At 36.1% G+C, this 12386-nt stretch overlaps 1 protein-coding gene across 5 annotated transcripts in view; it reads left to right on the top strand.

The window, feature by feature from the left end:
• The window catches only part of RhoGEF3 (Rho guanine nucleotide exchange factor 3), an 831957-nt gene that overhangs the window by 797399 nt on the left and 22172 nt on the right, over positions 1 to 12386 (top strand). For all 5 annotated transcript variants that reach the window (XM_083115351.1, XM_083115352.1, XM_083115354.1 and 2 more), the window contains exons 13-17: positions 1513 to 1692; positions 7405 to 7593; positions 8968 to 9147; positions 9605 to 9826; positions 11905 to 12045. In XM_083115351.1, coding sequence (XP_082971477.1) covers positions 1513 to 1692; positions 7405 to 7593; positions 8968 to 9147; positions 9605 to 9826; positions 11905 to 12045 — 912 coding nt within the window. The remainder of the gene's footprint in view (positions 1 to 1512; positions 1693 to 7404; positions 7594 to 8967; positions 9148 to 9604; positions 9827 to 11904; positions 12046 to 12386) is intronic.

Below are 12386 nucleotides of genomic sequence, written 5' to 3'. Positions count from 1 at the left end.
ACTATTCTAAAGGGCTTTGTTAAAATTATTGTAACAACTTGAGCATTGTTAGCATTTGAATAAAAAACATAATTGTAAAAAAAAAAAATTTAATCTGATTAAATATTTGTAAGTAAACCTGAAACATCGTTTGTAACATTTATGCTTGTTTTATTTGTATTTAATTAGCAACATTGGTGATAACCTCATATGTTCTTATTTAGTTGCAGTTGAAAAATCATAGCTCCATTTTTCCTAGTGTCATCTCAGGCATGTTCGATCAGATGATTGTTACTGATCATGTTTGCTCATAAAAAATACATATGTGCTGCTCTTATGCTTCGTTTGATCCATTATTGTTTAATTGTTAACACCAGTTATATGTAGCCAAACATGCATTTGTGTGTCCCTACATCAGTTTTATGTAATCATCACTTGTCATCATGATTAGCCAAAGATGGCAGTATATAAAATTAAAATAAAAAAATATATATAAAGATTGTATGCATGTTGGACGAAGAAAGAAATAGTTATTCATAGGTTTCATGTGTTTCTGTTCTTTATATAGAAGATAATTGTGAATAAAATGTGCAAAAATTACTTAATTACAGAAATAAAAATATGTGGATGTTATTTCAAAAGTGGTTTTAAAACACAAGAGAAAGTGTGGTTGTCTTACACTTAGCTATAGTCTTAAAATGATCCACATATTGTAGGGGCCTCCCGGATGGTGTGGTGTTAACGTCGTCACCTTGTAATCAAGGGGTCCCAGGTTTGATACCGGGTGGAGGCACATGGTGGTTTGGATTCCACTTTAAGCCGTAGATCCAGTCCTGATTAGCCTTGCTGTGCATAAAGTGAACTTAACAAACAAAACTCAAACATATTGTGGGAAATCTACTATTAAGTTGTTTTTTTTTTTATGAAAACAAAAGTACGCATTGAAAATGAACCTCTACTAATATTAAACACTAGAATAAACTTGCACTTTTTATATTTCAAATTTTGACACAAATACATGTCTGTCTGTCAAGAGTAAACATTAATTTGAAAATGTGACAATGTATGTATCAAAGGGAGGTTGAGAGGAGAGACAGTTTACACTGAAACATTCCAATTGATTTTTGAGCTTTCTTTGTTTACTACATTTATTTAGCCTATTGTTACAAACCAGGTTGTTTTTCAACTTGGTATACATTATTGATTGCTTAAGTTGTTTCTACTGGTTGAAAAATCACTGATTAGTTCAGACATTGAAGTAAATAAGATTGATGTTAATGCATCATATATGCAGTGTTTTATTTTCTCAAAGTAGACTTGTTTATTGTGTGATAATGTTCTGTTACTATTCTCATCAACCTTACTAGCAAACTATTGACTAGATTCTTACAATGTAATCCCAGGTTGGTTGTCTGTTTATCGCACACCAACACATTAACTACGCAAAAAGCGACTGATACTTGCATATTAATGTACATGTTTCCTTAACCGTGCTTGGTGAAGGGATCTAACCACTGTAATGTTTGGTTCCAGGCTGTGGACGAAGATGCTGTGGTCCTAGCGGAAGCACTCTGGGATCACGTAACAATGGATCCGGAAGAACTTGCTTTCAGAGCAGGGGAAGTGATTGAGGTCCTGGACACGACTGACAAAGACTGGTGGTGGGGCTCTAGAGACGATAAGACTGGTTGGTTCCCTGCAGCATTTGTTCGGGTATGTACCAATTAACTGGAGTGCTTAATTAAATGCTAGAGAAGTTAAATGCAGGTCTGGATTTTTTTGGTGTTAATTTTTCAAAAATTTCGTGAAAAATGTATAAAATATCATGTTTATAGCTAAAAATATGGCAGTAATTTTGTGAAAATTTCGTGATAATTTTTAATGTCATGCACTTATACATAATGTTACTAAATCAATGAATAATTTTATACAAGGCATAATATGTGCAATATTTATGGGGAAAATAAGCTTAAAAATAGTAAGAGGAACGCTCAAAAAGTAATGCCCCACATTTTTTTTTCTCAGCTAATATTTAATTGACGTTAATGATATTGCTACAGAATATTGTTGTATGTATCCTGTATGTATCCTCTATACATGTAATTTTCAACATAATCTCCCTTCACTGCTACGGCCTTACGCCTCCTTGGAACAAGGGCTTGTATACCATCCCTGTACCAGCTTGCGGGCTGTTTCTTCAACCATGTTTTCGCAGCACAAACCACACTCTCATTGTCCTCAAATTTCACACCGCGCAGTGCATCCTTCATTGGCCCGAAGAGATAGAAGTCTGAAGGAGCGAGATTAGGGCTGTAAGAAAGATGGGTGAGTGCAGAGAACCCCAATCTGGCGATTGCCTCTGTGGTTTTCAGGCTCGTGTGTGGTTTTGCATGTCATTGTCACGCAAAAGCAACACATCCTTCACATTTCTGTTTGGTCTCACTCTCCTGTAGCGTTTCTTCAGTTGCTCCAACGTGTTGATGTACCTGTCAGAATTTACTGTTTCACCTTGGGCCAAAACATCAACAACAACGTTCCAACACGTCTGGGTTGGTTGAAGTGGAGGGATGCCCAGCACAGGGACGATCACACAGTTCAACTTCATCACCTTCTGCAGACTTCATCCTCGTCATCCACCACCGAACGGTACTCCTGTTCACTGCAGAGGTTCCATAGACAGCACACAACCGTTTGTGAATATTCACCACATTTTCGTTCTCGGCCACCAAGAATTCAATTACCGCTCTCTGTTTGTAACGAGTGTCGCACAGACCCACCATCTTTACTCACCGCTACACTACTACCGCCTATCGGTCGAACGTGAAACTCTGCACACAAACTAAGGAAGCATCACAGTCGGACTGAGGAACAGGACACTTTGATATCTTGAACCTCGAATGAGAAAAAAAATGTGGGACATTACTTTTTGAGCGTCCCTTGTAAATAATAAATTTCATGTTCTGAAAATCACTGCAGACGATATGTCTGCACGTGACTAGAGGCAGACGGCAGTGAGAGGGGGAAGGAGAGTTCTGAGAGGCGAATGAAGGGTGGGGGGAACAAAATGTGTTTCCGACTTCTGTGGCATTTGCCTGGTGGCAGTTGCTTCTTCCTCCCCTTATAATCATCGGTAGAAATGCGAAGGGGAAACCCAAGAGAATAAATAGAAGTTCATGCCGTCATGCCTTCCATTACTCTTGCAGCTAAAAACGAATGTATTTCTAAATAAATGGAATGTTCCAAAGGATCAGGAAAACCCAGTCACCTGCACATAAAAAATAATAGACTTTCGGGTTACTGTGCCTTTGCAAATGATTTCTCATTCCTTTGCAGCCAACATCTTCAAATCGAATATATTTCTTAAAAATAAATTTGTAAAAAATGCCATTTTTCTTTATATCGTAAAAATTAAAATGTTCGCAGAAACGGTGAATTTTTACGTGACAAAATTACAGCCGTAAATCAGTCACATTTGTAATAAATCGTGCATATACTACTTGCTGCATCTCTCCGTTAACATTTTGCGTTTATCGCTAATAACAAAAAACCTGGCCCTGGTTATATGTTTATGTGTCTTAAGTGGATGGATTTATACAGATTGTTTTTGCCCAATCGATATGAGAAATTTCTCTGGTTAATTAACCTCATTAATTAATATATGTAACCAGGTCACTGTAATAGCTTTCCCTTAGAATATTGAATAGCATATTGACACATTTACTTTACATAACAAGGGTATTCAAATTACACGTTCTTACTTATAAAATAACAAAATGGCATAATTTGACACTAAATTAACAGGCTATTTATAGAAATATTGGATAGTTATTTTTTAACCTGCAATTGTAACCAATGATAAGTTTGTCCATATTTTACACAAGAGAACCATATCTTTCATGTTTCAGTGAACTAAATCATCATCATCCTTCGTCATTTCCTGCCTCTGGCTGTGTCAGCATAGAAGTCAAGCCTCTCCATTTTTTCCTGGTCTTCCACCACTCCTCTCTTTCCAGAGTGTTCCAATCTTGGTCTCTCCCTTGGCCGTATTCCCACTCCTTGTCCATTGTAATTTCTTACTGGTAGCCTTTCTGCATCCATCCTCTTCATGTGTCCGAACCATCTCATCTGTTCCTGATCTATCCTGTTGTGAAGCTTCACCACCCCCGCTGTTTGTCGGATCTCCTCATTCCTTATTATTTCCCTTCTAGTCTTCCTCAATATACTCCTTAAAAAGTTTCATCTCCACTACCTGCATCTTTCTTTTCTTTCTCTCTGTCATTGCCCAAGTCTCTGCTCCGTACGTAATTATTGACACATGGTATGTATTATATATTACCTTCTTGCATTTCATAGGTGCATCCCTGTTCCATATTAATCTTCGAACTCTTTGATATAGTCCACCACCGATTTGTCCTCTTCTGTTTGTTTACCTCCTCATCTATTCTTCCACTTCTCTCAATTATGCTTTCTAGGTATTTGAAGCTCTCCACTACACTCAACTCTTCCGTGTCCATCTTTATTCTTGGTTCATTTCTGGCTCTGCTTCTTATTGTTATTAGCACCCCCACTCTTTTCTGCACTGAATTTCATTCATGCTCTTCTGATTTCCTCATTCCAACTATCAAGCTGTCTCTGTACTTCTTCTTCCCTGTTTCCCCATATTTCTAAGTCATCAGCGAACAACAGGACCATCATCTCCTCCTCTCCCATCTTCTTTTCCACCTCTTCGTTAATTGCGTCCATTGTAATTATGAAGAGCAGTGGGGAAAGAGCACTTCCCTCTTTTAGTCCATTACTTACATTACTTATACTGAACCACTGTGTTCTTCACACAGCTCTTCCATCCACTTTCTTCTTTACAGCTGTTCTTGCCTATTTCTTCTTTTCCACGTACTCTTTTCGTGCATTTTGTGATTAAAATGTAAACCATTTTCTAAATGTATCATTTTTGTTTTTCATTGACTCTCTAGTTCTTTCATTCCACCATGGTGTTTCTTTCTCTTCTTGCTTGTCCTTCCACATACCTTTTCGGCTGCCTCTACTAATTCTGTAAAACAGAATCTGTTTTATCCATTCAGTTTCTACTCCTCTCGATTCATTTCTTGGCACTTTAGTATTCAATATTTCTTGACATCTCTTTTATCATCTTATCCTTCAATTTCCACACTCTTATTCTTCTCTCTTGTTTTAATGTTGTTCGTTATCTTCTTTACTTACCAATATGTAATCTATAACAGACTTTTGTTCATTATTCCAACTGTATCTTGTAATTTTATGGCTGTCATATTTTTTCTTAACCCATCCGCATACCTAGTCGTCGAATCGACAGCCGGACTGGACGTTCGCTTCCCATACCTAGTCGTCGAATCGACGGGTTCCCGATTTTCATCATGTAGTTCCTTTTTCATTCAATAGATGGCAGAGGTTGTATGATCTTTCAAATCTATGACATATATGTTTGTGCTGCTAAGTTTTTCATACCATTGAAGCATGTTTTGTTCAGTAATTTCTCATGTAAACAAACCTTCATTTGTTACGTCTTGCAAACATGTTGCATAAGAATGTTGTAGATGATTCTGCGATTGAAAAGTTGCTTTTCGATAGCGATGAAAAGGAAAATGTGGATTTTGGAAGGGGAGATGAACACGGGGGTTCATTTTATGTTAGTGAAATTGAAGAATGTAGTGAAAGTGAGGAAGAGGTGGCTGTGGCAGGAAAAATATAAAAGGTTGAGGAATGGAAATGGAATGCAACGATGTGTGTGATCAAATTTATTAGGTGAGTTTCTAATTATCTTTCAAGTAAACTGCATATGTGCATACTTATTACTATACATCCACTTCAATATATAAAATTTTCACGTAAATTGCTTGGATAGTTTAAACAATATTTGACATCTTGTCTTGCTGTGCAACCTTCACGGGAGATAGCCAAATTTAAATGGTATTTCATGGCAAAAAAATTGGCATTTAAATGGTAAGCGGATGGGTTAAACCAGCTATTACCAACTAATAGTCAGTTTCTCTTACAAGAGTCCAATAGCCTCATTCTTCTGTCCCCATCCATCTGCTCCAAACTAAATACACGATGAAACACTGGAATCTTGTACATCTGTCAAACTATTTATATACAGGGTGGCAAAAAAGTAGAGACTTTTTTGTTACATATTTCAACAGCATAAAACTGCTCTGCAAACATATAAATCTAAATCACTAGCTATTAGACTAGTAATAACAACAAAAAGAAATAAAACTTACAATAAATGCTGAAAGTTGCTTCCTTTTGCCTCAATACATGTGCAAAGTCGTCTCAGAAACAGATAATTATTGACAATGGTCGCAAACTGTTCGACAGAAATTTCATTCAATCATTGAGTGCATCCACTGATTTGTATGGACCACAAGAAATGTTACCTCCAAAATCGACCCCACGGAGTCGAAGTCCTGGTCAATTTGAAGGCCATATATCCTTTCCCCCAAAGTCATGAAAAAGCTCTTAACACATTGCTTTTTTTATTGAGCTGAATACGCTGTAGCCTTGCTGAAGCATGAATCCATCTTCACTGCCTACGGTTCCAAAATGTCGTGGAGAACGATTTACTGATAGGTAGCTAGCAGCATTGATTTTGACATTCTGATTGATGAACACGAAAGGCATTTTTCCCTTTGCACAAATGCTGCCTAAAATCACCACAACTGCCATAAAATGACAGCAAGCAACAGAATTCTTCTGCCCCTTCTTCAGTAATTGATGGTGGATTTTTTTTACAGTTGTGCTCCACGATGAAAATCTAATCAATAAAAAGAAATTTTAGAAGACAGTCACCAGCGACCAACTGAGGTCGTGCTTTTTCCAACAAGTTTTATTTAATTTAATCTCTGAGGAAGAGAATGCAATCACATTTTCTAGTCTCACATAAATTATTAATAAAATTACTATTAAAAATGAAAATATAAAATAAATATTAAAATAATTAGAATGTATTAGTTAAATATTCAGAGAGCCACTCCTTATGTATTTATATACTCCTTGTCCACCAACCAATTCACTTCATAATCAATAGACTTAATTAAGATTAAACTTCAGCTGCGACACGAAAGTTGTGACAGCCGTGCATCGTTGGTTACACGTCCAGCCGAACGATTTCTACCGCATGGCCATCGAAAAATTGGTGTCACTGTGGAACAAATGTATAAATGTGAATGGATGTTATGTGGAAAGGTAGAGCAATGTTCAACCTTCAAAATGTATATTTCAGTTTTTGTAAGTACATTTCTGTTTGGCTGTAAAAAAATTACTCAATTACTTGTTGATCTCCTCATAACAAACAGGTCAATTATCATAAAAATCTTTGTTTCATTTATTTCTCTGTTTTCCAATTGTGCACATATAAAATAGTAGAATGAAACTATTTTCTTGTTTCAGTTACGGGTAAGTCAGGAAGAAACAGTTGAAGACTGTTTAGCTGCCATAGCATCGGGATCAGCTTCATCTCAGTTAAGAAGAAGGACCAGTATATCATTATTATCAAATGATCAGGTTAGAAGCAGTGTAGTCCGAGAAGTTGTAAGCACGGAGCGGGACTTCGTGAAGAATTTGAGAGATGTTGTTGAGGTAAATATAAATTGATCCAGTTAGAAATTTTAAAATGTAGGCAAAATAACATCTTGGTGGTGATGCCCATTACTTTTTGCTGACACTACAGGGTGTCTGAAAAGTTCTACACAGGTCAGCACATGGGGCACGTAATTTGAGGCTATGGCATGGCAATCATCCTTGATTGTGATGTGGATCAAATTACAGATCTTCATGCTGTACAACAGTGACTGTAGACCCTATTTAACAAGTGGGCCTCCCCGATGGCACAGTGACAGCGTTGTTGCCTTGTAATCAAGGGATCCCAGGTTCGATACCTGGTGGAAGCACATTGTGGTTCGGATTCTACTTTAAACTGTAGGTCTAGTCTCAATTAGCCTTACTGTGCGTAAAGTGGACTTAAAACGCCAAATCAACCAACCAACCTATTTAACAAGTGCTCTATGGCGAATTTAGTGTTCAGGAAATGTGGTATCCAGCCAGTCTTTCATGCCCTTGACATAATGCAATGGGGCAACAAAGAACAAACCACAATTTGTACAATTTGACCTTTGGTACAGGACTTTTTGGGTACCATGTACTAATTCAATATAATAGAACAAGAATAAAAATTACTTAAACTTTTATTTGTATTGAATTAACAGTGTTGGAAACCCAAAACTATTTCATTTCAGTTACTTTTCTACATTTTGCATAAATTATAGTGACGTATGGAAAAATGGATGGTACCCTATATCTTCGCTCCAACTTTTGTAGTGCCATACAATAACAAGAGATGTCAGGGAAACTGACCTGTAACTGGAAAACGTCAGGGGAATTGATTTAAGAGGAAAAAAGCTGGGGAAATTGACTTAATAAACTCAATAATGTGATAAAGGAATGTTATTGACACAGGTGGTTGTACAAATACTAAGATTATGGATTTTTTTAAAAACATATTTACAAAATGTAACTGGAACCAGTGGTTTAAATACATACTTTAAAATCTATTGTAAACCATGTTGCAGGAAGTTAAAACCTTATAGGATAGTCTGGACTTGTATTTTTATATTACCTGAAAAGATTAGGAAATTTGTTGTAAAATTGACCAAGAACCTTTTGCTGTAGTGTAGCATATTTGCAATAATATTGACTCACTGTAAGCATATTTCTATTTTCTCCTACAAACCACCATTATTAGCAAATGCAGTTCACACAACAAGGAATTCATATAGTCTCCCTCTCCAGAATATCAGTGTAGTTCTTTGAAACAAGTTGTTCTTGATAAGATAGATTTGGAGCCTAGTGGTATCTTAAACCAATATTGTACTTTAAGATTGTTGGAGTATATCTTTTGTCTTTTTGATCTTGTCTTTAATAAAATTTCAAGTGATATTCATTTTATTTTAACAGGGCTATCTGGAACAATGTCGCAATCGTTCAGATATGTTCTCACCACAACAGCTATGTACCATATTTGGAAATCTAGAAGACCTGTTGAAGTTCCAATCATCATTTCTCGAAGACCTTGAGAGCTGCGTGGTTTGGGATGCACCTCACAAAAGCTGTCTAGGATCATGTTTCTTAAGACATGTAAGTTGCATTGTAGCTATGTGGAGTACTACTTATAAGATTTTGATTTTAAAAATCTCAAGAATTTGTGGTGGAAACGTTACGTTTACAGTGTAGATATTTTTTTATATTATAAAATTTTGCCTTGGTCAGTATTTCAATGTTTTATTAAAATAAACCAAATCAAAGTAAAGGCAAACCAGAGACTTTTATGCAGTGGCTATCTGGCACTGGTACAGGGATAAATACATCAGTGTTAGTGGGGATTATATTGAGAAATAAGAGTGTGTAAAATAATAATAATAAACAGTTTTTGAGTTTGTATCTATTTTAGTAAATTATATAACAATTTGTAAACTATTTACTGACATTTTCTCATGTATTTTACTGTAAGATGAATCTATTATCTGTCTTTTTAACTACATGGAGGTATTAGGTGTAATCTTGCATTATTTACACACACTGATTTATTTCACAGCATGCAGGTTTTCGCATATACTCGGAGTACTGCAATAACCATCCGTCAGCCACCGTAGCCTTGCAAGATATCTACCAAGACTCTCGTTACCTCCACTTCTTTGAGGCCTGTCGATTGATGCGCGGCCTCATTGATATTTCACTCGATGGGTTTTTGCTCACACCAGTCCAAAGGATATGCAAGTATCCTCTTCAACTTGCTGAATTGCTCAAATATACTAAGGTAAAATGACTTTTTCATCTATTTTTGCCAGTCATTTTATTGATGATTGCATGTTTACCTTAATTTCTTTTAAGTTTGTGCATTCTTCTTCCATTTCCTCTTCTTTCTCCCCTTCCTCTTAATCTTTCTCCTCCTCCCTCTTCTTCCCCCTTCATAATCTTTCTCATCCTTCCTCTTCTCTCCCCTTCATCATCTTTCTCCTCTTCCCTCTTCTATCCCTTTCATCATCTTTCTCCTCATCCCTCTTCTCTCCCTTTCATCATCTTTATCCTCGTCCCTCTTCCATCCCCTTCATCATCTTTCTCCTCGTCCCTCCTCCCTCCCCTTCATCATCTTTCTCCTCGTCCCTCTTCTCTCCCCTTCATCATCTTTCTCCTCGTCCCTCTTCTTCCCCTTCATCATCTTCCTCTTCCTCTTATCATTTCCCTTCATCACATTTATCTCCCTCTCTTTCTTACCCAACATTATATTTCTCTTCCTTTTTCCCTTCATTATATTTCACTTCCTCTTATTCTTTTCCTTCATCATATTTATTTTCCTCTTCCCCCTCATCATATTTCCCCTCCCTCTTCTTATCCCTTTATCATCTTTCTCCACCCCTCTTCATTGTCGTAGCAGTAGTAGTACTAGTACTGATGTGACAATGCTGATTATTAGTGTATGAATATCAGCCACAGTTGACATCAGAATCTGTCCAAATCGATTTTTAAACAGATTCTGATACAAAATTCCTTACCTTTTGAAGTTTTGACAAAGAGAACATTTAATTCATATTGTTACATGTAGATTTGAAGATCCTCTTTTCTTATATTGCTTTCAAAACCTACATGTTCTGTCGTATATATGAATAACTGACATCTGTGCCTATGCAAAATTGCTTAGTATGTTCCAACATGCAAAGAAGTTTGCATATTGTTACACATGAGGATCAGTCAAAAAATAAGTTTCACTTACCCATAACATTTTGTCAAAAAGACATTTTGATGAACGTGGCTGGGAACACTGCTCACAGTTTCCTTGAAAAGATGGAGTAAAAGTTGCCCCATGTCATGTTATGATATGTTTGAACAGACTTTGCGGTTATGTAGAAATGTAGTTTTGGAAGTGTACTTTCATGTAAATCCAAGAACTGTCCTCCATATTCCATACGCTATTTCTTTCAAGCAAGTGCAACTAACTTTTTGCCTGACCTTCGTATATACATATAATATCAGAATTTATAAATTTCCTGGTTGTCACATCACTATTAGTTTGTTATTTAAAAAGTTGAAAAATTAAGTGAAATTAAAATTTTGATGTGTGTGGTTGGATCGTGAAGTGAGTTCACATAATAAAAAATGTTAATGGCATGTAATTTCATAAAACCAATGTGCTTCATGTATGAAGGGATTAATTATTGGATTATGTATTTGTGAATAGTGTGTTGTTACTTAAGCTATGCCATGAAGTTCCATGAAATTCTTCTGCATATTGGACCTATTTTCTGATAAAAATATCTAAACAACTTAAAAGACAGCTAACACAAATGTTTGTCTATTTTAGGAGGAATTGTAAACAAATTAATATTTTAGAATTTTTTCTCATCTACTTTCTGTTCAATTGAATATTAATATTACGTCTTCAATGAAATTACTGCTGAAAAATGAAGAATCTATTCGTCATACATGTATAAATCTTTGATCCTGCAAAATACTATATTTGTAATTTTTGCTTTGACACACAGTAAAGATAAAATATGAAATTACATAAAAATTATTACTTATTATTTCACTTATTTGACTTTTCTTGCATATTAACGGTACTGTTCTGATTTTTGAGTTCTTGTTTTTACCATGCAAACACCTTACATACTGGAAACTGCAGGGAAAGTTATAAAACTTATTCAGTTCTACAGGATTGCCCTAAGGCCATTATTTTCTACTTCTCTGCAATCAGTTTTATTATGTGTGTACAAGTTAATTTATAATGAAGGTGGAACACTTGAAATCACTTTGTTTGTAGCTTTAAAAAAACAACACCTTGTGTACTGGAATTAATCTATATACACTTTGATAAATCTCAATTTGGTCTCTCCGTAGGCTGATCACTCTGACTATGAGGAAGTAACTGCTGCACTGGAGGCTATGAGGGGAGTGGCTGTTCTAATCAACGAGAGGAAACGTCGTATGGAAAGTTTGGAGAAGCTGGCAGCTTGGCAACAGAGAGTGGAAGGTTGGGAGGTAAGAAGATATAAGAGATGAAGAAACATTTCTTCATTTATATTCTACCATAATTCCATTCTAATCACAACTTTAAAGTAGAGGAAATCTCATTGAAAATAGTTAAGGACAGGAGGAACAGTTTCAATGGAAAGGCCCTAAACCACCCCTCCCCAACCAACCTTTCCTCGCAGTAAGCTGGAGAAAGAGGTGTGTGTGTGTGCTGGACATTTTCCAGTTTCCAAACCAGATAAAACTATTGAGAATTTTGGTATTTTCACACAGAACTAGGTCATTAAAACTCATATAACCTGTCATTTCTACAGTATGATCCCTAATTATATTTTTATACAACAGCAGGA

This window comes from Lepisma saccharinum, chromosome 30 (genome assembly GCF_977018435.1).
Source record: "Lepisma saccharinum chromosome 30, izLepSacc3.1, whole genome shotgun sequence".
Classification (NCBI taxonomy): Eukaryota; Metazoa; Arthropoda; class Insecta; order Zygentoma; family Lepismatidae; genus Lepisma; species Lepisma saccharinum.
Note: the sequence above shows the minus strand (reverse complement) of the source record. Positions and strands in the feature narration are given on the sequence as shown.